Source organism: Neopsephotus bourkii, unplaced genomic scaffold (genome assembly GCF_033783945.1).
Source record: "Neopsephotus bourkii isolate Nb327-2 ecotype Australia unplaced genomic scaffold, CSIRO-AGI_Nbou_v1 NB_234, whole genome shotgun sequence".
Taxonomy (NCBI): domain Eukaryota; kingdom Metazoa; phylum Chordata; class Aves; order Psittaciformes; family Psittacidae; genus Neopsephotus; species Neopsephotus bourkii.
Window position 1 is genome coordinate 14,071,161 of NW_026900744.1, and position 27,249 is coordinate 14,098,409.

Here is a 27,249-nt window from a genome sequence, read left to right on the forward strand (position 1 = left end):
TGCCCATGGGCATGGCTTTCCAGCAGGCACTGCCAGGGGCTGGGACAGGGCCAGGAGGCTGCTGGGTGCCTCAGAAACCTCAGGTCACCAGTCTCAAGCCCTTGTCCAGCAGCACAGCATGCCTCTGCATTAACCCTGTGACAGCCGCAGGTGACAAGAGATGCCTCACAGCAGGAGCCACCATGCTCTAGACTTACACAAATGTCATGACACAGACCCAGTGAGGCCATGAGTGGGAGAGGATCTTCCCCCTGAGCTCAGGAACACCCCAACCCCAGACAAGCACTGGCACAACACCCATCATCCCTTTCCTTTGGGGTGCACTCAGCACCCGGGTGCTGTTCTCACCCCTCAGAGCTCAGGCAGCACCTGGGGTGGACAGCCAAGGGCAGGACCCTGCACACACCAGAAGCAAAAGCACATGGAGCCATCACACGGTGTCTTCAAGCAAGCAGCAAGCGTTTTGCAAGCAAGTCCCACAGTACCCCTGTTACAAAGAGCACAGCTGCTACATGGGGGAAGCATCTTTTGGTTTATTAAAGAATAAGAATACAACTGTGGGCCCATCCATGAGAGCTGGGTGCCAGAAGCAGAGCTGGGTTTTGGCTGGAAGGGTGCGGTCTCCTCTCCAGGCAGCCTTCAGCAACAGAGGCCAAATTTCCTATCCGGCAGGGCGTCCAACGCTCCCATCCCAGCAGCGCTCCATCTGGAGCGGAGCCCCTCTCCACACCAGCCCTAGCCTTGGTTACTTATTGCTTTTAATGTGCTAGTCTAGTACAGAGTGAATTAAAATCAAAAATGCATGTCTGTTGCAGTGTGTTTATGCTGTCTTCAGGCTGTGCTGGGAACCTTGGCCGTCAGACCTGGAGAGGGATGGAAGAGAGGGGCAGATGAAGTCAGGCTGGGCAGGGAGCAGAGACATCCCATGAACAACAGTGCTCCAGGACAGGTTGTCAACGCCGATAGGCCACAAAGCAAAAGCCTGTGGCATCCACTGCTGGAGCTAAGCAGGTGGTGATGGTCGTTTGGGGCTGGTGGAGAGGAGGAGCTGGCACCCAGCAGGTTGCTCCGAAACACAGGCATGAGGACTGGGAGTCACAGCCAGCCCAGAGAGACACCATGGTACACGTGCCTTGCCCACTCGCCTGGGGGAGGACAGCCCCAGCCAGCCCATGGAGCCGGAGCCAGAGGGGAGCTCCAAGGGCAGGCACCAACCTGAGGTTTACTTGAATGTGTGGCTCTCAGCTCCTCCCCGGCCAAACCCTGGAAGAGAGACAGAGCCAAGTCAGCATCACCGCTGGGCAGCAACAGGAGCCCCAAGCCCCCTTTCCCGCACAGCCCCAGCCACAATGACCCTACCTTTGGGCCCGAACAAGGCGGCATAGCAGGGGTGGTTGCAGTATGGCTTGCCGTCATGCTGCAGGGAGAAAGAAAGAGCATCAGCCCTGACCGCCCTTCGTCTCTGTCTCTGCCCATTCCGACCTGCAGGGGACAGGGACGTCCTGGGCAGCAAACCTCACCTCTGCATGGCCTCCAGATGTCAGGGTCTTGTTACATTTCTCACATCTCAAGCAGGGTCGGTGCCAGTCCTTCCCCAGAGAAGTCACCTTCTCGGCTGCCATGGAAAGGAGATGGGTTAGCCAAGCCACTGAACAGGTTGGTTTGGGCAGGCTGGCCTCCCTGTCATCAGCCCAAAGGTGTACATTTTGTGGCATTTTCTCAAGTCTATTTGTCCAGGATAGAGGGCACCGCGTTTCAAACCCAAGTGGTTGCTGTACACACACACTGCCGTGTACACCCAGGCACCAGGATGTGCAACAGCAGTGCCATGCTCAGGGTGAACATTGCCACACCCATGCAGACAGACTGACTTTTGTCCATCTTCCAAGGATTTGAGGATGTCCCCACTTCCAACATCAGCCTGCGAGGGGATGAATTTCTCCCTAGCTGTCTGGAGCCCAAGTGATCACTGGAGTTGGCAGTGGGGAAGGGGAGATGCTGGCAAGGACCAGGACGGCAAAGCCACCACTGCACCGTGCCAACACAAATCCGTTCCCTCCAGCCACCAGAGCTCTGGCCCCAGCTCTTATTCTCCATGCACCATGGCAAACCAGAGCAGGGCTGGAGCTTGGATGGGGTTCAGGCAGCAGCGGGGGCGGGACAACATGCTGTTTGCTGCAGCGCGGACACATTTATAGAGAGAGGGGGAAACACAGAGTGGCTTTTAATTGCAGCACAGTGGGGAAGGAAGGTATTTTCTGCAGGCACACGTGCTCTTCATATTGGCATCTGCACTCTTGGGGATTTATTAAGTGATAAAGCAGAGCTTTCCACAGGAACCCCATCAGAGCCCCATCTGAGCACTCTCCTCATGCCTCCAAAAGGATGTCAATGGGACTGGGTCACTGCTGGCGCGACATGCCCCAGGGGAGAGGCCTCAGCAGCCTAAAGCATCTCTTCTTTGGAGTCCAAATATGCCCACAACAGCTTATGCAAGAAGCAAGCTGGCAGCTGCAGAGGTGGGAGCGCGGGCAGTGCCCAAATGTCATGAGGCAGCCCTGCTGCCATCCCCAAGCACCACAAAGAGCCTCCTGTGCCCGCAGCCCTGCAGGGCCCACAGTGTCCTCTCCCTGTGTAGCCCCCCTGAGCCTGGCTCACAGCGGAGCCCTCCCATCACTGGGTTACTGGAAGGAGCTCATCCTCCCCACCTCTCACACAAGTATTTGCACCAACATTGGACAGCAGCTGTGCCAAGGCTCACTGCAACGGGACCCTTCTAGCCCTCAGCCATGCAGGAAAGGCTTCCCTGGAAAGCTGGTAGTGGCCCTGCAAACCCCATCCCCAGTCCTCAACATCATCTCCTCCTCACCCCTGCTCTCTATAGACATGATTTGGCTGAAAGCAGCCCAAGGCACTCCCAAGCAGAACCACGAGGCTCTGAGAGCCCTAGTGTGCCCGGGAGCAGGGATTGCTCTGCCTCTTCTGCCTGTGTCCTTATCTGCAGGCACAGAAACCAGGCAGTGAGCTTGGTTCTCCTGCAGCTTTTGAACCCTCCTTAGCCTCTGCACCAACAGAGATATTTCGTAACAGCAGCCTGATAAGCACACTGCCAAACCCCTCCTTGGTCAAACAGCCCCAGACCAGTACCTCCACAGCCACACCAGTGGGCATGGCAAACCCAGCTCGCCCTGACTGGGATCAAAGCCCATCCACAGGGAAAGGCAGACACTGACACCAGCACCTTGCTAGCTCCTGATACCAAGCCACATGGGTAAATGAGGTGTCCCAAGACCCTCAGTTGCAGGAGGGAGCCATGAACTGTATTGTGCCAAAGCCCCACCTCAAAGCCTGGCTGCAAGTGGCAAGCTCAAGTTCAGGCAAAGTGATGTTCCCCAACCACAGGAGCCATGTCCCCAGCCACCCTGCAGGCAGCACCCATGACAGCCCCCCGAGGGTGAGCATCACTAACAGACACAGCTCTTTGACAGGGAAAGCAGCCCTGTGCGTGAGCCTCCAGATCCTTTGGCAGAGCACAGGCAGAAGTTGGGACACACACATAAATAGAGCAGAAATATGGCAGAGTGAGCAAAAGTGACGGCACTTGGGTCCCTTATGTCTCATTTTCAGTGAGCCCGGTAAGACTCATGACTAGCCTGTAACGGTGGTTTAAAAATAATGCCCTAGAGCAGTCACCTCACTCTGCTAAACCACACAGGACAATATGTGGGCAACCCACTGACCCAAGAAAGTGCCTTTGGGAAGGTGCTTGCTTGCTTGCCCAGGCGTTCAGAGCAGTGGGCTGCACCAGCTGGGCTTTTGGGCTCCAAACTGGTACGGGGCTGTGGACAATGCTAGGAAAGAAACAAGGCTGAGCTCCCATGTTGTGCCATGACCCTCTCTGCAGGCTGGGCCACCCACCACAGCCCACTCCCTGCAGCAAAGCATCTCTTTGGGCAGGGGGGTTGGAACTTGATGATCTTAAGGTCCTTTCCAACCCTAACTATTCTATGATTATAGGGCCACCCAGCCAGGGCACCCCAGGGACCCACTGCACAGGGCTGCATACTTTTGGGGCACCCGGTCAATTTGCAGCGATGGGTTCTACAACATCTAAGTACCCAGACTCGCAGCGCTGGGTGCACAGGGACCTGCAAACACCAGGGTGCCTGGGGACCCGAAGCCCTGAGGGGTGCAGCGTTAGTGTACCCCGGTTGAAGCAGCCCGGCGGACCCCGAGGGGCGGAGGCGGGCGGGAGGTAGCGGGAAGCCCTTACCGAAGTAGACCTCCTTCTGGCAGCGGGGGCACTTGGGCATGGTCTCGGCTCTGCTGGGCTCGGGCCGCCGCTCGCACCGCCTGTGGGATGCTCCGCGCTGGCCCCGCCGGAGTCACTGCCCGGCCGCCCCGCCCCGCCCCGCCCAGATGTGCGGCCCCGCCCGCAGCTGGAGGCACGAGCTCGGAGCACAGCCCTGCCGGGGCTCCCAGGGCGGGGCTGGCCCCCCTTGCACCCCTGCACCCCTTGCCCCTGCAGTCCTTCCACCTGCGCTGCCTGCACCCCTTCCACTCGCATGCCCTTTGCATCCTGCACCCCTTGCACCCCTTGCACCCCTACATCCACTGTGCTCAACACCCCCTGCACACTCCACACTTTCCAGCCGTGCCCTCTCTGCACCCCGATTAGCTGCACCCTGGCTCCCTACCTGCTCCCTGCCCATGCTTGTGCAGTACGGGTGGCTAAGCCCCACTCTGAGTGGTGCTGGGGTGTGATTGGCATCTGTCAATCACACTCCTGGATACATGGGGTGCTGACCACCAGGGCTCATCCCCTCGGAGCACAGGTCTGTTTTCTCCCAAGACAGTGTAAAAGTCGACCCTCAGGCTGGGTGTTCTGCCCATGGGGAAGTTTGGGGTACAAGGTGAAGCAGGAGAGAGACATATGGCTGTAACTCCCATTGCAGGACCTGAGGAATGGCGTGGGTCATGGCTCCACTCACTGTCGAGAGCCAATCCATTTACATCGCTGTTGTCATTTTATTAGGAGCGAGGACTTGCTGTTCCTTCATGCTTGGCTGTGAAGGAAATGAAAAGCCTATCCAAAGGTCTGTTTTGCATGAAACAATCCTCCCCAGGGCACGTTTGCTGTTCTGGCAAGGTCATGAGGGCTTGTGAAACCCAGCGCCAGGACGCCTAGTGTCTGCCTCCCGAAATGCAGGGCACCCCTCGCCTGCCCAAACAGGGCCCTGTTGACACCGGAGCCCGCCCGTGGGCGCAGGAGGAGAGGCGGCAACCTATGCCCAGAGAAGTTCAGCTGTGATTGCTTTATAACCCAGCGTGGTTCCAGCCTCCCTTCGCAGCGGGATCCCTCGTCCCGTTCTCCCCGCTGCTGCCTGTGGTGCTGGGCTGGGGAGCACCCCTGACATGTGCATGGGCACTGCGGGGCTCAGCAAGGCGCTCGGCAGCCTGTGCGGGCTGTGACATCGCTGGGGAGCCTGCTCTCAGCTAAGGCGTGAGTCATGCTGAGACAGTGTCTCACAGCATGGGAGGAGAGAGGTGTCCTGCAAAGGCTGCTTCCTCCACCCTGCAAGTTCCCCATCCTTCCCCCCCCCCCTGCCCCGCGAGCCACTACACACATGTAAGCACTGTATTTCAGCCACACCATGTGCCCCTGCACTGAGCCGCAGCTCCCAGATGCATTGTCCAGGCCAGGACCCCCTCCCTGCACCTGACAAAATACAGGGGCCAAGGCATGCCCTCTCCCATGGTCATGCTCCCCCCCTCACATGGTGCCAGGCTGCTTTGAGGCCGCTGCCTGGCTAGAACAGTTGTCCTCAGCTGTGCTCCCTTTTAAGGCAGGTTTTGTGCCAGCGGGCTGCTGAAAAGCAGCCTCCCACAGGTCTCCTCCAGCTGACCCTGCCCTGTGGCTAGTCCCCATGCACCACTGAGCCCAGCTCCTCCTGTGCACTGGGCTGATGCAGCTGAGGCAGAGCCTGCCCACCCCTTCCCCTCTGCTCCCCATGGATTTACTGGAGACTGTCCACACACAGAGTGGGCACAAAGCTGGTGGCAGCTCTGACAAAACAGGCGCCACCAAGCTGCACGCTGCTCTGTGCCAGCCTTGCCTGCACAGGGCTCTCTCTGTGCCTGATGCCCGCCCCACACAGCCCCTAGTTCAGACTGGCCAGCCCTGCAGTGCTGCGGGGTGGCCTCACCTTGGGCTGCCCCTAGCCTGCTTCACAAAGGGGTGAGCCAAAGTGTCAGTGCATCATGTGAACCAATGGGGATTACAGTGAGCTGATAGCAGGGTGAAGGCTGCTGCAGAACAGCAGCCCCGCTTCCTGTGCCTCACCAGAGCTGTTCATGCATCCTGCTCATAGCTGTTACCATGCTCTTGTCCCATTGATCAGAATGGGTACACAGCAATGGGGCAGTGCAGCAAAGACGGTGGAGGGCCCTAGGCACAGAGAGAGGAAGGGTTGCAGGTGCTCCCAGAGCATAGCAGCACCCTGGGAGCTCATGGGATGTGCATTCTTGCTTGTTTTACAGGGATCGAGTCCATAAACACTCCAAATGACAGTGTGTGAAAAACATCAGCATGTGGCGAAGCAATAAATCAAGCTCCCATTGGCCTGTGCTGGGAGGAGCTGGCTGGAAATGCTGTGGCAGCCCAACATTAGGGGTCACCACCCCTTCTGCCATCCAGGGTACCCCCAGGAGCCAAAACTGAGCTGTACCTGTCCATGAGCCATCTTGGAGCAGCAGTAAGCTCATTCCTCTGCAGTGGGATGCTCCCCGTAGTGCACACAGGCAAGGGCAGGCAGTGGGCAACTCTGGTGCTGGACACAGATGGCTCCAGGTAGCAGCAGAAGAGTCAGAGGCAGTGCCTTCAGCAAAGCCAGATCCAAACACAAGCATCTCTTCAAAGCAAGGTTCACAGCCAGCAAGGGAGAAAACCCAGCCAACACCAACGGGGAACAGCCTCCTCAGCAAACCACAGCTTTATCTTATCTGGAGACCTTGTTCCAGCTAATTTAACCATTAGAGCAGAGCATGCTTTAGCTGTCTGTGCCCTGATAGGAATCTGTGGGTGAGGCTCCATCCCAGAGCATCAGGCGCCAGTGCTCCCCGATGGCTTAGCAACCGCCCGCAGACAAACCTGGGCTGTCCCATTTGTTTGTTTGGATGCTGTTGTTATGGCAAGGATCTCCTCCCTGGTCCCTTGGCAAGAGCCAGCACCAGCTCCCCAGGTCCATCCTCAGCATGTTTTATGCAAGGTGCCCCCAGCCCTCGAGGACTCCCCAGGAGTTTCCTGAGTTCTTGGGTCAGGGTTGCAGGGTGAGAGCTCCCGGGCACACCAGAGCTGTGGGCACATGCTGCCTGCCCAAATATCCCCCTTGAGCAACTTGGCCCTGGTGATTACCAGGGTAATGACTGGAAAAGTCACTGGCATTCCAGCAGGCAGGGTGAGTAACATAAGCCGATTTGGGTTTGTTTTGCTAACACAGCAAGAAAAAACAGCTATTTCCACGTCACAAACCAGCCCATCTGCCAGGGTGGCAGCCCCTGGCTCTCCTGCTGTCCTCCCTCAATGGAGTGGGGCAGGGGCTCCCACTCTTCTCACATCACATCCCCCCAGCATGCCTGCACAGCAGGGAGACAATGCACCAGGGAAGACATGACCCAGAGGCCTTCAGCCTGCACTTGTGCAAGTAAAGGTCCTGCTCAGCCGAGACAATTTGTTGTGAAATATGCCCTAGCCAGCTCAACATGAGACTCTTATTTGACAAGAAAATTACAGTGCGGCATAAAAAAGACCAGTAGAGGCTGGGAGGGAGCTGCCAGATGCGTGATTCCATCAAATGGCCCGCGAGATGCTTGTGGGAAGCAGCACAGGGTACCCCACAGTGGGGGCCAATGTGCCACTCCCCCCATTCACCTTCCGTTACCTCTGGATTTGCACACCCCTAATCCCATTACTGGCCATCCGGGAAAATAACAGCATGAAGGTGGCTGTCAGGGCAAATTAGGCTGGGAGTAATTGGGAACAGCATGGCAGCAGGAAAGGCAGTGTGGGAGAGGGGGCTTGGGGAAGGGCCCTGGAAAGGGCTGCCACTGGAGGATGCTGAGAGGGGAGCCCAGCACACCCACCACCAGCCTGCCACTGGTACTGTAAGGCCCCGAATGGATTGAGCCTGTGAAACACACTTGCTGTTGTGCCAAAATCTGTGCTTGCTGCCTTCCTGGCTGCAGTGCAGGGTCCGTCCCACGGTCCATCCCACCATGCCCATTGGGTATGGGCAATCCCACAGCCCTTTCTAGCAGAAACTGTTAAAGCATTTCCAGGCTGGTTAAGGGAGCTGGCTGCCCACAGCAGTCACTTCCCAGGTCAGCTCCCAGCCTCAGGAGCCAGGGTGTGAATTACTATCCCACGGTTAGTATTACACTGCACGAGCAATAACAAACACAGGAGCCCTGGGGCCAGCTCCCCAGGGTTCGGGGGGATGGGGTGAGCCCTGCTGCTGGGAGAGCACAGGGCTGCCTGCACAGGGCCACACCAGGGATGCAGCTGGGATTTCCATCCATGGGACACAGGAGTGGGGTAGCCCTCGCCCACATCTCAAACCTCTCCAAGTCCCAGCTACGTGGAAAAATCTCCTCTAATTTCATGCAGGCATTGCTCCCCTAGCCTTCCCGAGTATGCTCTGGCCAAAGTCTCTGCTGCCATCTGCTCTTTCCTGCAAGCTTTCCATCAGCAGCAGCCCAAGGAAACCTCCTGGCTAAATCCTTCTCGGGGGAGGGTTTGGTGCATTTTCCTGGCACAGCCCTGGCTGTTTCTGTTGTGGCTAACAAATCCAGTCAGGATCCTTGAGGAAGCAACGCCCGCTGCTCTGGGAGGCCGCCCAGCACTCATGAGGCATTGCTCTGCCTGCTGGGAGATCACATCTGTACCGGGGGCTGGTGGGGAGTGTGGGCATGGCTCAGGGGCTGCTCCAGGGACCAGTGCCAGGGAGCACCTTCCCAGCCCTGCCCTGGCATGGGGCACTCACCCAGTGGCGCCATTTGCCCTGGGCTGGGTCTGGAAAACAAGGCTGTTGACACCACACCTTTTATTCCTGGTTAAAAATTCACTGGAGGTGAGGCAAAGGGGAAGGGGTGCAGAGGTGTTTGCTCTTTCCATCAGCAGACTGCACGGTCATGCCGTAGTGGTGGTGCAGGGGGGAAGAGGGATAGAGCTGCTCCACTCTGCCGCACCCAAGCATCACGGAGGGCCAGAACAGAGCAAGAAAGAGGAGGGTTAGAGGAGGAGCCACAGGTTTGCACTCCCCCTGGCAGTGTGCACACCTCCATCCCACCAGCACAGGTATCCCTCCCCCTGCCCCTGCTGCTCACCACACCTGAAAACCAACCGGCGATATAAAGGCTGCTGTAGAGCCCAGCCTATATCCGGGGGAGGAAATTCCCTAGCAGATGCCCCCAGGCCAGAGCCTGCCCCGGCAGCTCTCCCTGTGTGACAGACAGCCCAGTGCACTGCAGCGACAGGGGATTTAGAGAACAAATCCTTCTCCGTTTGGTTCCATGCTGTTCCTCCTCCTTCACCCCTGCCTGCTCTCCTACACGCTCTCCAGTATTTACACCCAGGACTTTAACCTCTCCTCCTGGGGCTGAGCCAGAGCCTGGCCAAGCCAAGGAGAGCCACTCCACTGACTTCAGGGAATATCAGAGCCAGTTTTTGCCCCTTGTGGAAACAAGCTGTGCTTACTGGGTCGCTTTTAATATCCCATCTTAAATCACATCTTCCAGCACTTCATTCTTTTTGGCTCATATTTATTGACTTCCCAGCAAATGCTTTAAGTCTGCCTCGCTTTACTGCCCAGCTGGGCTTCTCCAGCCCCTGGCACGTCAGAGCCATGTTGCCAGCCACAGTTGTGCTGTCTTGCCACCTTCCTGCGTTTCATGAGCCCCTCCGCACCATGATGCTGCATCTCCCTTCCCTGCATGGACTAGCTCAGTTGTTATAGCACAGGCCTGCCCTCATCCTTCCTGCCCCCAGCAAGTCCCTCCCTGGTGTTTTCCATGTGTGCAGCCTACGGTGCCCCTCTAGGTCCAGCCTCTGTGCACTCACCCGTCCCTTTTCTGTCTCCCTAAGGACAGCGCAAGGAATGCAGCCCCGTTTCTGGTGGCACAAGCGCCCTCAGCCTTCTGCTGAGAAGCACCACTAGGTGACAATCCTGCTCCTCCCGCGGCTGAGGGATACCTGGGCTGGCACTCATCACCGGGGCTGCTCTCATGGTAGCTGGTGGGATCCCTGCCCATGCCCAGCGAGGAGCTGCAAGGCACGGCTCCCTCTCAGGAGAGCTGGGGGCCAGCAGGGGTAATTGCCTAGGAAAAGTTCACAGGGCGTGGGGGATTTCCAAGCAAAGCTGAATCCACTTTGTTCTGTTTTGCCCTGTACCCTGGAGAGCATGTCTGCAGTCACCAGAGCCCTCCAACCTTTTTTATCCCACTAGCAAGTCCGAGCTGAAGAAAAATAGAATACTTGACATCCCCGAGGGGAAGGATGTTTTCCAAGCCTCAAGTAAAGGAGCATTTTCAGTTCACATAGGCCTCCCAAAAATAAGCACAAAAATGCACCAAGGATTAGAGGCCAGAGCTGCCTCCTCTGCTCAGGCAAAGTGCTTGACTCTGCTACATCAGTGCCCTGGTTCTCTCGCTGACCCAGCAGCACAGGGATAGCCCTGACCCCTCTGAACCGCACACAGATAACCCCACATGGGATTCCAAAGCCCTGCAGCATCCTTCAGCTTCCCGTCCTTACCCCTGCTGTAGGCTCCTGCTGTACCTGCCACAAGGGGTTCCCAGCCCCCCTGCCACATCAAGGTGAGGGGGACAGGGAAGAGAAATCACCCACCTGGAGCCTGAGCAGCCAGGTTGTCCCCTTTGGGGTAACAGGAAGCTGTGATGGATGCTGGCTTCCCAGCACTCCCTTGTGCAGCAGAGCTGAATTTTGTCTATTTTTAATTCCATTGCATTCCCCCAGCGAAACTCTCATGGGGAAAAGAAAATGTAGGCAAAAAAAGAAAGGAGGAAGAAAAAAAGCCAGCCCCAAACCAAAATAAATTCTTGCATTTGATGGCTGCTGCCTGGGAGCAGGCAGCAACAGGGATGCTGTACCTGCCCTGCCCCGTATCCCTTCACACCCACAACTAACCCAAGTACCAACCATTAAGGCATTCCATCCCTGCTACCCCAAACAGACTTCCCATCTCAAGACCACTTGCTTAACTAGTCCCAGCAGCCGTGCATCGGCTCTTTCCCATCGCACTCTGGCCTGGTGGTGCCCAGCTTCTCCCTACACTGAGCATCCTGCCCAAAGGTGCTGGGGACAGAGCCTGTGCTTGGCCTGGGAAGAGAACTGAAACAGGGCTTGTTGCAATAGGATGAGGGGTAATGGTTTTAAACTACAGGAGGGGAGGTTCAGGCTGGACATGGGGAAAGTAATTCTCTACAGTGGGGGTGGTACAAGACTGGCAGAGGTTGCTCAGAGAGGTGGTAGATGCACCATCCCTGGAGACATCCAAGGCCAGGCTGGATGTGGCTCCTGGGCAGTCCTTCAGGGAAACTCCCTGCTGCAGGGGATTGCCACAGGCTAGCGAAATAGTTGGCCTATTAAACTCATTAATTAATGACGGTAAATAATTGATTGCAGCAAGAGGTGGATTTGTGCCAAGGGCTTCTCCAGCAGCTGTGTCAGGTCCCAGATGGGATATGGGGACCCCACCACCCCTGCTGCTACATGGGGCAGATTTGGCAAAGTTTAGCTGCAAGTGCACAGCTCTCTGTGGGTTAGGGAAGGAGCCGGCAGTGACACCACTCTGATTCACACAGCAGACTTGATCCCTAAAGCATAAGAGGGGTCACGTCTCTATAGAAACCCTGCCAAAACATGAACACAGAACCCATTCCCTAGCCCAAGAACCCACTTCCGAGCCCTCTGTGCCTGGGAAAAAGCTGCATGATGCTGGGATCAGTTCTGGGAGAGGGAAAACCAGCAGCTCCTGCACCCACTGCTCTGAGCCTGCGGGATGCCACTGTGGTCAAATGCTCCCTATAGGCACAATGCATGGGCAGAGCCAGTGGTCTCATTCTGCAGTGCCCACTGCATTTCCTAGCCATGCCCAGGTGAGGAGTGAGGCTGGGTGCTGTGGCTGGTACCCACCACCCCTGTCCTGCACAGTGATGGAGCAGCTCCAGGGCTGAGGCTGCTACAAGAATGAAGACACTATGGGTGGGCACCATGTCCCTGTTTTCCCCAGAAAATGGGACCGGTGGAGCGCCTGCATCCCTGGGGGCACAGCCAACCCAGCAGGGCTCTTGCAAGAACCTGCCAGAAGGGACGAGCTGGAGCAACGGTTCCCAGAGCCAGTGTTTGCCTTGGCAGCCCCAGCCTCTGTGCCTTGTTTTCCAGACACAGAGCTCCTAGGGGGAATAGCTCGATGTCTAAAACCAGGCCTGGCAGCCAGGTTGGTATCTGGCTGGGGATGTGGCAGTTCCAAGGGGTTAGGGGGAGTGCTTCATGTCTCCACGCTGCATTCCTGCCCCTCTGCCTCCAGGATGGGCTTTCCCACTGCAGCCCTGCTCAGGCACTGCGCCTGCTCAACAAACCTGGTCTGGGGAAACAGTGTCACCTGCTACATCACATCTCTCCATTAGTTTTCCACCCTGCAAAGCCAGGGAGGATCCCATCCCAGCCACAGGACCAGCACAGCCTCCTACAAGCCCATCCTGCTCACAGCCCAGAGAGCAACCATGGCTTGTGCTGCACCAGTAGCAGTCCGGCCTGGGCAGCTTGGGCTCAGCTGGGGCTAAGGCTGCTGCGTGGCACACACAGCTTCCCCACCTCCACCCAGAGCTGGGCCGCACGACACATCTCTCAAAACCTTTATTGTCAGCAAATAACAAAAGTCAGCCCCATGGCAGCACAGGGAGGCTGCAGAGAGCAGGGTGCTGGCACCCCAGGGCTCATGCCCCGGTGGGTTCCCTGCACCAGCCCCCTCCCCAGCCTCCTGGGCAGCAGTGGGGCTGGGTGTGCACAGGGGGGACGGGTGAGACGGGGGGCAGTGTCATTCTCCAAAGCGAGGGGCACAGTTACAACTGCTTATAAATAAACAACAACAATGAGAAAACTCCAGCTCTGTGGAGCAGGCGGGAATCTTGCTGCCGAGCCGCCAGCCCAATGCGCTTTGCCCTCCGAAGGTGGGGAGCAGCCCACTGCCCCAAGGCTGCAGCCACCAGGTGCTCCCCCAGCATGGGACCAGGCTGGGGGCCACCACCCCAAACTAACAGGCAGGCCAGGTTGGGCACCTGCCTGAGTGGATGTACAGGGATGCCCTGGGGGTGCAAGGATGGGGATGCAGGGAGGTTCCAGACCCTGCAACCCCAATGGCAGCTGGGCTTGGTGACAGCCACTGGGAAGAGTGAGAACCAGGGCATGGGGCCTGGGAGGTGCCAGGAGAAGGGCAGCACTGCCAGATGGACTAGAGCCCTCAGCGACATGCATTTCCCCAGCGGCTGGCAAGGAACGGGACTGGATGCCCCGACCACCAACTTTCCCAAGTGCTGCGGGACACCTTCCCTGCTCTATCACCCTCCCATGGTGGGACTGGAGCCACCACCTTCTCCCACTCTCAGCCCTTCAGGTGCCACCCGCCACCCCCTGCGCATGGTGACATTCCCACACACCCCCACTGCCTCCTGCACTCAGGGACTGGTGGGAAGGCTGAGGAGGGCAGAGCGCATTGGGAACCATCAGCGATACCTCCTACGTTTAAACACTGAAGCTTATATTAGAGACTATGATATATAACCCGGGGCAGGGCTGTCCTGCCCTGAGTAGAGACAGCAGAGAGAGCACAGCTCTGTGGCCAGCCTGGCGAGGGTCTGCTCCGGCTGCGAGCAGGAGGTTAGTACAGGGGCACAGAGCAGGCGTGTGGGCAGGGGGACGCAGTCTAGGGTTGGTTCTTCGCCTCAGGGTCTTTGTCGTAGATGTAGCTTCCCACGCCTCCGGTGTTCACACCTGCACAGGGGGAGATGCAGGAGGGTGAGGACCTGAACAGAAGGGTGGCACGCTCCAAGGAGATGTCCCCTCTGCACATGAGCAGCGAGCTCCCTATCCCACGTGTCCCCAGGCACTCACCCTTTGGCCCGAAGAGGATCCCATAGCAGGGCTTGTGGCAGTACGGCTGTCCATCATGCTGTGCAGGGCGGAGAGAGGAGCATGTCATCTGGGGTGGGGGGCCAGGGAAAGGCCAGACTCCAGGACATGTTGTCCTGGCTTGTCCCCCAGCACCCCTAACACATCACCACCACCCCAGGCTGCAGGGACTGCTGCCAGCCCTGCCCTGTCCCATCAGCACAGCGCAGCACAGCTCAGCCATGCCCCATGGCATCCCTCAAGCGTGCTGCCCAGGCTCTTAGGGCCAGGACATCCTTACCTCGGCATGGCCCCCCGGGGTCAGTGTCTTGCTGCAGCGCTCACAGCGTAGGCAGGGACGGTGCCAGTCCTTCCCCAGTGAAGTCACCTTCTCAGCTGCAGTGGGGACAGGGACCATGTGCACACATGCTGAGGGGAAACACGCCCCACAGGGACAGCACCTCTGCATATGAAATCCTGAGACAGCCCTGTGCACTCCAGCCCCCCACCTTTCTCCCACCCCTCTGCTGCCCTGCAGATGACAGAGGGTGGCTACTAAGACCACACCACCCACCTGGGAGGTGACAGCAGGGGACATGGTGCAGATGAAGCCCTGCACCCAGGAGCTCCTCCAAGAGGACCCATTCCTGCAGGCTCCTCGGGCACATCCCTCTGTGTCCCCAACCCCATCTCTGAGCCAAAACTCCCTCCCAGCCCCTCTGCATGCCCCAGAAGTCCTGCATGGAGCCCCAGCACCACGGGACCATACTATCCTGGGCATGCACCCGCTCTCTGCTCACCACCTTACCAAAGTAGACTCTCTTGCCGCAGCGCGGGCACATGTTGGGCTCCCCAGTGAAGGTGGTGACACTGGAAGCTGGAAGGAGACAGAGCATGGGCATGGGAAGTGGAAGGACACCTCAGCCAGGACACATGGGTGCGGAGGACCCCCACAGCTTCAGCAAACACTGAACACCAACACTGCACATCCAGCCTGCCCCTCACCTTTGCTGGGTCCCTTGGGAGGTGCAGCATTCACCTTCCTCTCCTCCACCTTCACTGGGTGCTCGATGGGTCCTGGCGCAGTCTGCCCCTCGATCTGCGGCTTCTCATAGATGTAGGACCCAGCACCACCAATGTTCACCCCTGCAGAGGGGCAGAGAGAGGCTGCTGTGGTCTGCAAGCACTTGGAGTCTCCATCCTCCCCACAGCCCTCTGTCCCACCTCCCCAAGCACCACTGAGCCCCAGGGTCACTGCAGACACCGCTGCATGTCAGCCCCAGCCTGCTTTGGCCTGGCCTGGCTCTCTCCAGCCACATCTGGGATGGGAGAGCAACTCCACCTTCTGTTTGGATTGGATTTGGCTTATAAATATAAAAAAAGGGACATCTGTCAGGACGGATCCCTCCCTCTGGCAGGGCTGGCACTGCGAGTGCTGGCTTGATGCTCAGCCCATGCTAGCCTGGCTCCAGCAATGAGGGGACCTGGCTCCTCCTGCGGCCCTGGGCACAGCCACATGTGGAGAGCAGTGACCTACCTTTGGGCCCAAACAGTGTGGCGTAGCAGGGCTTGTGGCAGAAGGGCTTCCCATCATGCTGGGGAGAGAGAGGGTAGTGTTAGAGTGCTGAGTGGTGGCCATGGTTCTCTCGGGATCACTTCCATCCCCACTGGTGTTCAGAGACCACCATGGTCATGCCTACACCCCCAAATGCACCCAGCCTGCGGGTCTGCCAGTGACAGGCTAACCCAGCCTGAGCACTCAGGGATTCTGCCTGCATCAAACACTCTGGCTGTTCTGCACATGCCACACAGCGGGGCTGGAGCACCAATACCCTGTGCCACTTCAGCCGAGAGGCATCTCCAAGCCCCAACCTGGCCGTGTGCCACTCGGTAAGGTATCACTTTGCCAGTTAAGCATCCTGTGCGCACCAGGCCATTATTAGGCACGCAGAGCACCATGGCTACCACTAAAATCTGCCTCCCCCTCGCCTTGGTCTGAGATCAGAGGCCCCATGTGGGCACTGGTCCCAGTCCAGCCACTATCAGCCCCACTATCAGCTGGGGGCTATTTATCACAGGAAGGCATGAAGCAGGCGATAAGCCCCAGAGCTCCCTGTAGGCATTCCTCATGGGCCAGCAGGAACCGAGTCCAAGAGAAAAGAAAGAGCCTTTGTAGCTAGGGCAGGGGGCCAGCAGGGCTACCACACACACCACCCCATGTGGAAAAGCCACTGGGACCCAGGCAAGAACCTATCCCATTGCCTGCTCGGCTCCAGTCAGCATCTCAGCCCTGCCTCCTGCCCTGTGCTCCTGCCCTCCATCCCCTCTGCTGCAGGCAGGGATGCCCTGCGCAAAGCGGCAGGGCAGTAGCTGAGCAGAAGCCATGTCCCTTTCCTCGCCTCCCCAAGCGGTGCCATGCCAAAGGCAAGGGCTAAGAGCAGCCAGGGCCAGGCTGGGGAGTGGGCAGGCAGCAGGCTGGCAGCAGGCAGCTGTTAAACATCGCCAGGCATAAACATCAGTGTGCTTGCTGCGTTACCATGCCGGGGGGAGGTAAACATTTAGCTGGTCTCCCCGCGACACCTTTCCACCCGCCCGGACACACTGGCTTGAAAGGAGGGAGAAATAGCAGGGAAGGGCCAAATCCTGCTTCCGGCACAGTTGGTGGGGGCTTGGCTGCCGTCCCCACGGGAGCAGAATCTGGCCTTATATGGAGAAACAGCGAATTCCCCGGGGTTAACTCAGCCTGAGGCACAGGGCCACCCGTGCAGCCCCATCGTCCTTCCCGCAGGACGGGCCTGCTCCCCCAGAGCTGCTGCTGTCCCTGCCGCCTGCTCCCAGCTGTGCTGCGTGCTAAAACCCTGCTAAAGAGCTGGTGACACGCTGGCATGACAGGCACTGCGCTAAACCCAGGGCACCGCGTGTCACGCTGGGGCATCGTGCAACAACAACACAGTTGCTCCCAGGCCCGAGCACCTGCCACCACCGGCATGGCACCCTCACGACCCTGAGTGCTGAGCAGCCGCAGTGGTATCACACTCCAGCACAAGCCTCAGGGCACCAGTGCTGAGCTTGCACCATCACAGCAACCCCCGCATCCCTGATTTTTGGTGTTTTTAACCACACTCCGGTGCGAGCTCTTAACTTCCTGCATGACTGAAGTCAGCACGATGCACAGACAAGCTTGCCTGGTACACAGAGCAGCTTCGAGTGCGTTGCCAGAGCATGCATGCCCTGCCGCAGGCTGCCTGTGAGCCCACACCAGGGTGGCACGGCTGGGCCGCAACACGTGGTGCCAGCACCACTCTGTGGCTTGCCCAGGACTGTGCACAAGAACTCAAGCAGCACGTGTCACAGCAGCAGCAGCACTTGAAGCCACAGGGTGTGCTCCTGGACTTGTGTCCTGCAGGGACAACCCATCCGCACTGCACCGGGTACCTGCCCCTGCTGGATTCCTGGGGCTCACTGTTCCTGGGGTGCTGGAGAGCCCACCAGGCCACCCTGCATGGCAGCACAGCTCACCCCACCCCATCCAGCCCAGTGGCTCTTACCTCAGCGTGCCCGCCTGGGGTCAGGGTCTTGTTGCAGCGCTCACACTTCAGGCAGAACTTGTGCCAGTCCTTGCCCAGGGAGGACACCTTCTCGGCTGCAGGGAACACGAGAGAGCGGTGAGCAACTGCCCAGCTGCTGCTGAAGCCCCTGGGGAAACCAAGCTCCAGGTACCACGGGAGGCTGTGCTCGAGGGGAGCTGCATCAGCCACGCTGCAGGGGCTGCACTGTTCAGGCCATGGGCATGGGACCCCCCCAGCGCCGGTTCTGCCATTGCACAGATGCTCTTTCCCACGCGCCAGTCCAGCAACGGTAGCATTTTCCTTTCTGCTCCCTACATCTATTTTTACTCACGATGTGACCCGGGCTGACCCTGCTCCCATTCAAATATTTAGTGTTACCATGCCCACCCCACCCATTTAGTCATGCCTCCCCACACACACCCAGCCTCTTGGGCTCCCCAGGGAGCCTCCCCCCACTTCCAGCCCTCAGCCAGAGCTGCCCCCGGTGCTGCTCCCAGGCCTGCATCCAGCCAGGAGGAGGGGACTGCCGACAGCCTCCAGTGCCACCAAGGATGGATGTTTGCCCCTGAACACACCTGTCTCTGGGTGTGTGGGTGCTCCCCAGCCCAGGAGCAGGCAAGATGTGCAGATGGGTGCGCAGGCACCATCCCTGCATTGCCCTGGAGTGCCATGAACCTGCAGAGCAACTCGCTGCCGGCACTGAAAACAGTTTCAAAGCATCAGTGGGGAAATTCATGGAAGGAAACTGCTTTGAGACCGGTTACACAAATGCACCTCCTTGGGCCGGCCCCGAGCTGTATGTCTCCAGCAGCACCTGGGAGGTAGCACAGGCTACCAGTCCTCATCCCGCATCCCTGGCCTCCTGCTGTCCCTTCTCTCCTCAGCGCCTGTGGGGGTGGCCACTGCCCCGTGCCCCCCACTGATTCCCATTCCCCTTCCTCTCCCCCATACATGTGCAAAGACAGCTGGAAAACAGCATGATCCTGTTAAAGCCACCGTAAAACTAAATCAGAAGGGCCAAATAAAATATTTAACAAGCAAATAAAAGCGCAACCAGAGCCGGCCCTGCTCCACAAGACCTCCTCCGCGATGCTGGGGTTCCCAGCCCTTCTTCCCACAGAGGGCTGCAGCAAATGTCACCTGTTTGCAGCAGGTCAAGATGGGGGTCAAGAGCTCCCCAAGGGCAGGTCCTGGCTTCCAGAGCCACCCTCCTCTCAATGCAAACAGCTGCATCCGGGGCATGCCACAGGGCCAAGACAAACTGAAACAACTGCCCTCACCACCCACAAAATCAACCCCAGCGCAAAGCATGGAGGCTGGTGGCAGATGAGGGCAGAGTAAGGGGACAGAGCCAATTCCATCGCACTGGGTGCAGGGGGGAGCCCCATGAGCATCCCCAAGCAAGCACGTGGAGAGAACACCCAACCAGGGAGAGAAACAGAGCACGATGGGCTGAAAGCCAAGGCAGGGGCTTGGGGAGAGAGAGCTCTCAGCTTTGTCACAGCGGATGCACAGCCAGGCTGTGCCTTGGCTGCATCACCCCCAGCTCCCCCCAGCACCTTGACCCAGCAATGCCACGGTCCCAGGTACAAATCAAGGAGGAAACTCCTGGCGGATGTTTTCCAGAGGCCTTTGCAATTACAGCTGGCCACAGCCCACACCATCTCCTCCTGCCCCCGCAAGATGAAGTCCCCATCCTGTTCCTCCCCCCCCCCCCCCATAATAATTCAGGCAGCTGTAAATCCCTGCTACTCCCTGACAACGTGTACACACACACATACACACACCAGGCAAGGCCACACAGAGCAAGAACTTTGCTGGCACCTGCAGCCCCTGGCAGGGGACAGAGCAGAAGGGAGGAGGTGGCCTGTGCATCATCCTGCTCCTGGGGCACAGGGGCAGCCCCTGCGGTTTGGGCTGCCCCTTGCCCGCGGGTGGGAATGCCATGCAGAGGCTGCTCAGGCATCCTCTGGCTGCAAACAAGGGCTCCCTGGGGACGCGGCTGGGGCCGGCACAGCCGGGATGGCTTTCCAGGCAGCATTGTTCGCGCTAAGCAGAGGAAGCAGCTTGGAGCCACCTCAGCCCATTTCCAGGGCAGTGACGTCCTGCCCGTGGCTGCGCTGCCCCATAAATCACTGCGAAGAGAAAGCACCAGAGCCCAGATTTCCTATCACCCGACCGCATCTGCTCCATGGCTGCATCAGCTCCAGAGGAGAGAGACATCTCTGGACGTTCTCCCACTGCAGCAGAGACCCCCAGGCGGCTGCTGGTGGGAGCCCTGCTCCATACCCGCATATTCCAGGGGATCACCCCACCATCAATCAGCACTGCAGCCTGGGGTGAAGCAGCACCTGGGCTCCATCCAGCTCTGCGCAGGGAGCACGGGATGGCAGGGGGCTCCAGAGCAAGCTTTGCTTGGCCAGATGTCACACTGCACCCAGACTCTGCCACTGAGCACCGTGCCTCACTGTGCTAAGCCATGCCAAGAAGGGACAGACTCAGCATCACACCGAGAGCAGGCACATCCTGCCCCACTTGATGCATCCCGCACCTACACACTCAGCCCACAGCCAGGTGCTCCCCTCAAGGCCACCAAATTTAAACCAGACATGCAGCACCCCCCCACAGGGCAGAGTACTCCGCTGCAGGAATTTGGCCTCTGCCAGACTTGCACAACTCAGGGTTTGCCTGCCCTGGGCTACCTGGGTCACTGTGGGGGGCACCACAATGACAAACCTCCCCCGCAGGGGAAATGACCCCATGGAGGAGAGGTGGAGGCACAGCCGGGTACACAGGCAGCTACAGGACGCAGCCATGGGGTGGATTTGCACCGTGCAGCCCATGGCAACAAGGGACACCACCAGCACCAGGTAAGATGAGAGGGCAGAGCAGGAGAGTGCCCAAGGGGGCTGCCGAGGCTGTCTGCTCCCCAGCTCTGCCGCAGCCCCACCTCAGACAATGTGGCTCATGTCAGTTACCCACCGTGCCTGGGCAAGGAGCTAGCGTGGGCCAGGGGTGGGTGCATCTTTCCAGGCTTGGAAGGGAGCATCTCTCCTCCCAGCCCCAGTGTCGGGGCTGTGCTAAGCCAGCTCCAGGCCCTTGCACAGGTATTTCCACAGCCTGACGTCAGCACTGCTTCCAGCCACAGGCTTATTCAGCAAAAGCAAGCGTAGCTGCAGCCGCCTCTCTGCAAAGGGCTGGGCTGTGCCCCATACATTCCACCGCAGCCCTGGGAGGATGTGGGGAAGGGCTAAAGAAACCAAATCTGGAGATAAAGATGCCAGATCCCCACAGGGACCCAGCGACAGGCACCCCTAGAGGACAGAGATGCTGTCAGACTGGCCGCAGATGCACTTCAGAGCAATCACAGGCACAAAGGAATGAATAAGAGAGATGAGCACAGAGAAAGGAGCCTGGTAAATGGCTGGAAACAAAGCCGAGAGCTCAGGCAGCCGGCGGTGTGGCTGGGAGATGGAAAAGACAGATGGATGGGTTGAGAATTCCCTGCCATGCCATGCCCAGTGGTACCACCATCCAAGGTGGCCTGCTGGTCCCCTGCAAAGGGTCTGTGCTGCCTTCCCACATGCCCCACACCATCCCTCCTGCCCTGCAGGCACAGCCAGGCAGCTCCTCTCCCCATCACACAGCCGGTGCTGACGGTTACACCACACTGAGATTTTTGGCCAAGACGTATATATTTAGCTCCCCAACAGCAAGGCAAGGCAAGCCCTTTGGCCCCAAGCTGCTCGCTTGCTGGGCTCCCTCCAAGTGTGCAACAAAGCCAGCTCAGTGCAGCCTCACCAAGGAGCACAGCCGGGGCAGGAAAGGCAGGGACAAGGAATACCCCAGGCAGGGGGTCCTGTTTCCCGGGGCCTTGCTTGCAGCCAAGCAGAGAGGCGAGGTCTTCCCCAGGACCCAAGCCCCACATAGCTGAACCTCTCGGGCACGAGCAAGAGTTACCTGATTTCCAGACACAGTCCTAACGCGTGCCACGGCTCCCAGCCACCCGCTGCTCCCTGCCTCTCTGCAGACAGAACCTCACCTACTGCAGGTGCTTTCTTGCCCATGGGCCTCCAGCCTCCAACTCTCGCTCACAGGGCCACCTCCAGCAAACCCCTCTCCATTTTCCACAGGACTGATGTACTTCAGCAAGTAGCATCCACATGGGATGCATCTCATCAGCTCTGAGGCCAGGCAGCTTGACCGTGGCTGTGCTAGGAGAGGACCAGTGGTGCTTCTTGCCAGGCACTGGGTTCAGCCAGAGCTGAGCCCCAGGAATCTGCTGCTTTCTTGCTGTGAGGCATTGCAGGCAGGACCCCTGGCCAGCAGCAGGAATCAAGGCAACTTGCAGCCCTTCTCTTGCCTTGGTGAGGAGCAAAGCAGCCAGCAGAGCCAGGGCATGGACTGCACACAAGTTAAACCCCTCCCTGTGTAATCGCTGGTCCAGAGCAGGGTGCTCCTCCCGCATGCTGAGATACCATCTCTGGCCAGCAGCATTGTCAGGAGGATCAGACAGTTTCCTGGCCCATGTCAGCAAGAGCAGCACTCTGCTGCAGCAGCCATGCCTAACTGACCCTCCAGCTCCATGGCTCCCCACAGCTGCAGGGCACAACCAGACTCCAGCAGGGTATGCCCAGGGCTTTGGGCAACACAGTGTAAACAGAGACAGCAGCAGGAAAGGATGCTCAGGACCTCCCTGGGGACCACAGCATGGCACTCCCCACAGCAAGTGCATGACAGGCTGCTGGGGGAGCTCTCCCATCCACGTGCCAGGACCTGTTCCCACCATCACCTCCGTGGCTGCTTTAGGGCCACCCAGCACACTGACTAGAGCAATGGGCACCACCACCCCATCACAGCCACAAGTGGCACCACAGCACATGCTCCAGGCTCATATTTGATTGCAACATTTCAGTGACAGATTTTCCATTACCTGTCACTTGTGCATTCCTGCTCCGCCTTTCCTTGTCTTTCCTTTCCAATCCCATCACCTCACCTCTCCCCGTCTCTGTGCTCCTGCCAGGGACAGTGAGGGAGGACAGGGACACAATGATCTCTGCCCAAGTCCTGAAATGTGGGTGCAGAGCTCCAAAAACCAGACACCAGGGTCACTGAGGACCAGCCAGGCTTGCAGAGAGTTGCCTGCTAGCCCCAAGCCTCTACCCCATTCAGTCCCAGGAGCAGCTCTGCTCCCTGCAGGCACGGGAAAGCAGGGTATCCAGCTGGCCAGCACAAACCTCTGGTACAACCCTTGCAACCACATCTACATGGATCCCTGTGTCCCACAGCAGCCGAGATCCAGCTCCCTGCGAGGCAGGCATCTGCCCATCAACATGCACACAAGATGCCAGCACCACACTGTGCAGGAGCATCAGCAGCTCCAGCAAAGCCGAGTGTGCGTGAGAGCAAGGGGGCTGAGACCTCAGCCCATCCCACCCCGCCCTCCCACAGGTAATTTTCTATAGCTCTGTTTTCCTGAGGGAGAAGCTAATGCTAATCAGCCCATCCTACAGCTTCCCACAGAGGCATCCCCTCCCCGGCAGGGCGCGGGGTGGGAAGCAGGGAACTGGTGCATCTTTAGTTACCGTTCTGCTAGGTCCACGCACACTCCAAGAGCAGCTGCCCCGAGATACGGGAGCAGGCAGTTATCCAGGGAGCCCGGCCAGCCTTTGTGCTGGCAAGCCAGGGGCCACGCCGACACTGACGTGCTGAACGCTATGGCTGTGCTTGAAGAGCTGCTTCCTTTGTTAGGGACGGCTGTAATCGGAATAAAGCCCCTCCTGCCTCTCTGCCCGCCCACCGTCTCCCAACAGGCAGTGCCCGGAGCCAAGGGCAGCAGTTACTTATTAATTGCAGAGTGGCTTCTGCAGCTTGAATTTCTGCAGGACTGACCTGCCAGGGGAGAGCTCTGTAGGGAGAGCACCCCCACCCCACAGCACCCTGTGTGCTGCTACATCCCTCTCCTCCAGCATACTCAGGACATCAGTGTGACAGCGGGGTCAGGAGCACGCTAAGCTTGGACCCTCTTTGCTTCCCAGCTGGATGTGTCCATGTCCTTGCTGCCCCTTCAGCACTCCACCGGCAAACTGTCCCCAAAGAGCTTTGCTGCTCCAGCTGCAGACACACCATGACAAGCCCTGGGGCTGCTGGGTGATTCCCATGTGTTATTGGGATACCCGTTCCCAAAACAAGCACTGCAGCACCTCCTGCCACCCCCCAGACACCCCAGCCTGTGCAGAGAGCTCTCTGCACGCCGCTTGCTGGCAGGCCCCGCTGCACGTGTGCTCGCCGCATCCTCGAGATGGGATGCGAAAACAGGAAACCCCCCGCCGCCACGATCCCCCGCAGTTCCCTGGGAAGAGAGGACGGGGGGCGGAAAGGCTTGGCCAGGGCTCGCCGTGACCCTGCAAAACTCATTTAAGGCTCATGGTGCAAAAGGGAGCTGGGGAAACGTGCGGCTGGTTGGTTTCAGGAGGCTCCGGTCCCTCCGGCGCTTCCTGCCACAAGAGATAACCCAAATCCAACGCGCCGCCACCTGCCAGCGCGGGATGGGAGCTGGCCCCGCAGCCCCTGGCAGCGCTGCTCCACCAGTTAAACATTCACTGCATCCCTTCAGCGTCCCCAGAGCAGGGAAGTTAGCCCCAGCCGCTCCTGGAAACAATGCCACGGACCTCGGCCTGCCTTCAAAAAAAAAGAGAGAAAAAGCCAGCAAACTATTTTTATATTTCCCTGCTCTTTTTAAAGCAAAAAAGCTCATTCTGTAGCTCAGGAAACGCCCACATCCTCCCCACCGCACAGGGAGGAGCCCGCTGGATTTTTCCAGGGAGCATGAAGCAACAGGCAGGCTGGAAATGAGTTTTCCATCGGTACCCAGGCCGGTCGGTGTCGGTCAGACGCTGTGCGGGGCCGGGAACGGGACGTGTGACATTTCTCACACATGACCCACGGCTGCAATCCCAGGCATTTGAGAAGCTCGGAGTTGCCAGCGTTCATTCAGCGCAGGCGAGGAGCGCTCCCGAACAAGCGGGGCTTTATGAATCACCTCCCTGCTAAGCTTCGGGCCAGCCAAGGAATTCACAAACGCTACCAAACCCTGGGCGCAGTGCTCCCGTTGCCCTTCCCGCCGAGCCATGCGGCCTCTCAGGAGGAAACCCAGGAGCCGGAAAGACAGCTCAGAGGTTGCACAGTTTCTATGCATTAAATAAACGGACCCATGTTTATCTGACAGAGCCTGGGCAGGAAAGCTCAAGACGTCAGCAAGGACATGCTCCAGCCTATCTCAGCTCCAAGCACAGAGAAGTTTCTGGCTTGGACCCATTCCTATTCATCCCCTGGTCTCTCTCGGGGCAGTGGGGACCACGCAGTCCCTGTGGGGAGATGTGTGATGGGGCTGCAGCTACCCCACTGCTGGGAACCTGCCTCTCCTCTACTCACAGGGCAAAGTTGCCCCAGGGTGGGGGGGTTGGGGAGGTACGGGAACAGGGAATCCATGGAGCAGCACAGACCTGGACATGGACCACTACATCTACAGAAACCCACCCAGGAAGAGAGAGCCAGCACACAGCTGGGGACGTGGGGTACAGCTCTGCTCCCCCCACCGCCACCACCACATCACTCACTGAGAGACTGAGTCCCGCAGCACATGGGGAGAGAGAAAGTACAGGCACTGCTGGTGCCTCACCTCCTGGCACAGCCCGGCCTGAGTGACTGACCCAGGGCCAGTGCCCAGCTGGCTGGGAGGACATGTTATTTTCTGCTTAAAAAGGAAAAGATTCACGCAAGGAAACACATCCAAGGGGCCGAGCCCTTCCCACCCCCACACAAAAAGGTTTATTTAACGGAGGAAGACAGCAAATTCCTATTTCTCTGTGTTTACTTGGAGATGGCTGGAAAGGAATGAAAGCACCAATGCCTCAAATGCTCAGGCACCATCAGAACCCTTTGGTATTTCTCCACCAAACAAACGTGCTGAGGCAGCAGGGGCTGGACCCCCAAGCACCAAAGGGAGACATGCAGGGAGGGGTGCAGGCTGGCAGTGCCAGGCTAGGGCAGCCGGACCCTGTGGCCAGCAGGTCTCAGGAGGCAGCTTGGGCTGGAGTGATGGATCCGTGCCCAGAGCCAACCTGAGCCCACAGTGCAGCCCCTGGGGTCCCAACCCCGAAGGATGCCCACCTCGGGGCCGGGGGGTCAGGTCTCCCACTGGGTACCACCGTGGTGGAGGGAAGTGGGCTGGGGCAGGCTCCCTAGGGAGCAGCAATGCGGCACCGAGGCAGGGGATCAAGGCAGGGACCTGCTCCCACCTCTGCCCCCGGCGTTTTCTGCAAGCTGGGCGGCGGCGCTCACCCCGGGATGCCCGACGGCAGACACCCCATCCCTGGTTCCCAGAGATCCTGACCAGCCACAACCCCAGGCAGGGCCCTCAGGGACTCCCTGCTGTCAAACCCCGCCCGGGCATGCCGGGATGGACCTCTAAGCCCAGACGCTGCCTTTGTAAAAGTCCCGTAGAAACCCCAAACCATTCATTAGTTCGCCCACTGGGCTAGGGAGAGGCGCGACGGGAAGGGTTGAACAGCACACCTGGAGCGACGTTCGCAGGGAATGGGAATTAACCGGCGGGGAGAAGGTTTTGTTTGCACCTGCCACCGTCAGCTCCTCCCCACCATGACCCCCGGCTCCCGGGACGCCTTGCCCAGCGCCCCATCCATGTCAGACGCGCTGGGTGCTCCTATGACCCAAGCCAGAGGAGACATGAGCCCCCCCCCCAGCACCAAAGCAGGTGCGGGCGCGCACCCCAACCGGGGCTTCTCACCCCCTGCTTCACCTCCTCAGGGCAGGAACCAGGGCAAGGTGCCCCGGACCCCCCTGACACCGCCCCCCCGCCGTGTCCTCAGCCCCGGGGCGAGCCGGGAGCATCGCCCAGCACAGCCCGGGGATTGCGGCCCGGGGAAGGGGCGGGGGGGTCAGCAGAGGGGCCGCGGCCTCTGGCCGGGGGGCACAAGCAGCTGGTACCGGGCAGGTCTCTGGGCGCTGGGCTCCCCGGGGAAGCCGCTGGGATGGAGGCAAGCAGGGGCGGCGGACCCGGGGACACACCCCGGAGCCGGGAAGGAGCAGAGGACCCGGGGGCGCACCGCAGTTTGGGGCTGGGCGGACAGGGGTGAGCGCCGGCGCCGGGATGGGGGACCGGGAACAGCACGGGGGGGCCCGGGAATGCGCCCCGGCTCGGGGAGGGGGATGCGGGGCCGGGCCCCGGGGATGCGCTCACCGAAGTACACGGTCTTGTCGCACTTGGGGCACTTGGATGCCATGGCGGGAGAGAGGAGCCGAGCCGAGCCGCGCTGTGCCGAGCCGAGCAGAGCCGAGCCGTGAGCCCCGCTCCGCCCGGCCCCCGCCCACTGGCCCCGCCGCCGCCCGGGGGGGAGCCGGGGCGGGGCTGCCAGCGGAGCGTCTGCCCGGCCCGGCTCTGTATGGCACAGCGCGGCTCGGCTCGGCTCGGCG

General features: G+C 59.3%; 2 protein-coding genes across 4 annotated transcripts; both read right to left on the reverse strand.

Moving 5' to 3' along the window:
- Positions 1 to 515: 515 nt before the first annotated feature.
- LOC133207945 (cysteine-rich protein 1) lies at positions 516 to 27,249 on the reverse strand. 3 transcript variants are annotated; one of them, XM_061345394.1, is made up of 6 exons: positions 27,230 to 27,249; positions 4,274 to 4,323; positions 1,521 to 1,615; positions 1,360 to 1,417; positions 1,215 to 1,263; positions 516 to 1,105 (listed from the first exon to the last, which is right to left on the reverse strand). In XM_061345394.1, the coding sequence occupies exons 2-5, from the start codon at positions 4,311 to 4,313 to the stop codon at positions 1,223 to 1,225; spliced, it is 234 nt and encodes a 77-aa protein (XP_061201378.1). In that variant the 5' UTR covers positions 4,314 to 4,323; positions 27,230 to 27,249; the 3' UTR covers positions 516 to 1,105; positions 1,215 to 1,222. The 3 variants fall into 3 exon arrangements, with proteins under 3 accessions (XP_061201378.1, XP_061201377.1, XP_061201376.1); XM_061345393.1 differs by lacking the exon at positions 27,230 to 27,249 and having other exon boundaries at positions 516 to 863; positions 1,216 to 1,263; positions 4,274 to 4,423; XM_061345392.1 differs by lacking the exon at positions 27,230 to 27,249 and having other exon boundaries at positions 4,274 to 4,423.
- Positions 13,815 to 27,182, reverse strand: LOC133207944 (cysteine-rich protein 2). Its single transcript, XM_061345391.1, has 8 exons — positions 27,017 to 27,182; positions 17,734 to 17,828; positions 15,723 to 15,780; positions 15,191 to 15,331; positions 14,994 to 15,062; positions 14,487 to 14,581; positions 14,189 to 14,246; positions 13,815 to 14,068 (listed from the first exon to the last, which is right to left on the reverse strand). The coding sequence occupies exons 1-8, from the start codon at positions 27,057 to 27,059 to the stop codon at positions 14,001 to 14,003; spliced, it is 627 nt and encodes a 208-aa protein (XP_061201375.1). The 5' UTR covers positions 27,060 to 27,182; the 3' UTR covers positions 13,815 to 14,000.

Coding starts and splice junctions, on each gene's coding strand:
- LOC133207945 (XM_061345394.1), bottom strand. CDS start 4,313: ATGCCCAAGTGCCCCCGCTGCCAGAAGGAGGTCTACTTCG. Junction 1,418..1,520: donor CATCTGGAGGCCATGCAGAG/GTGAGGTTTGCT, acceptor TTCTCCCTGCAG/CATGACGGCAAGCCATACTG. Junction 1,264..1,359: donor CGCCTTGTTCGGGCCCAAAG/GTAGGGTCATTG, acceptor TCTCTCTTCCAG/GGTTTGGCCGGGGAGGAGCT.
- LOC133207944 (XM_061345391.1), bottom strand. CDS start 27,059: ATGGCATCCAAGTGCCCCAAGTGCGACAAGACCGTGTACTTCG. Junction 15,332..15,722: donor CACACTGTTTGGGCCCAAAG/GTAGGTCACTGC, acceptor GCCCCTCTGCAG/GGGTGAACATTGGTGGTGCT. Junction 15,063..15,190: donor TCCCAAGGGACCCAGCAAAG/GTGAGGGGCAGG, acceptor GTCTCCTTCCAG/CTTCCAGTGTCACCACCTTC.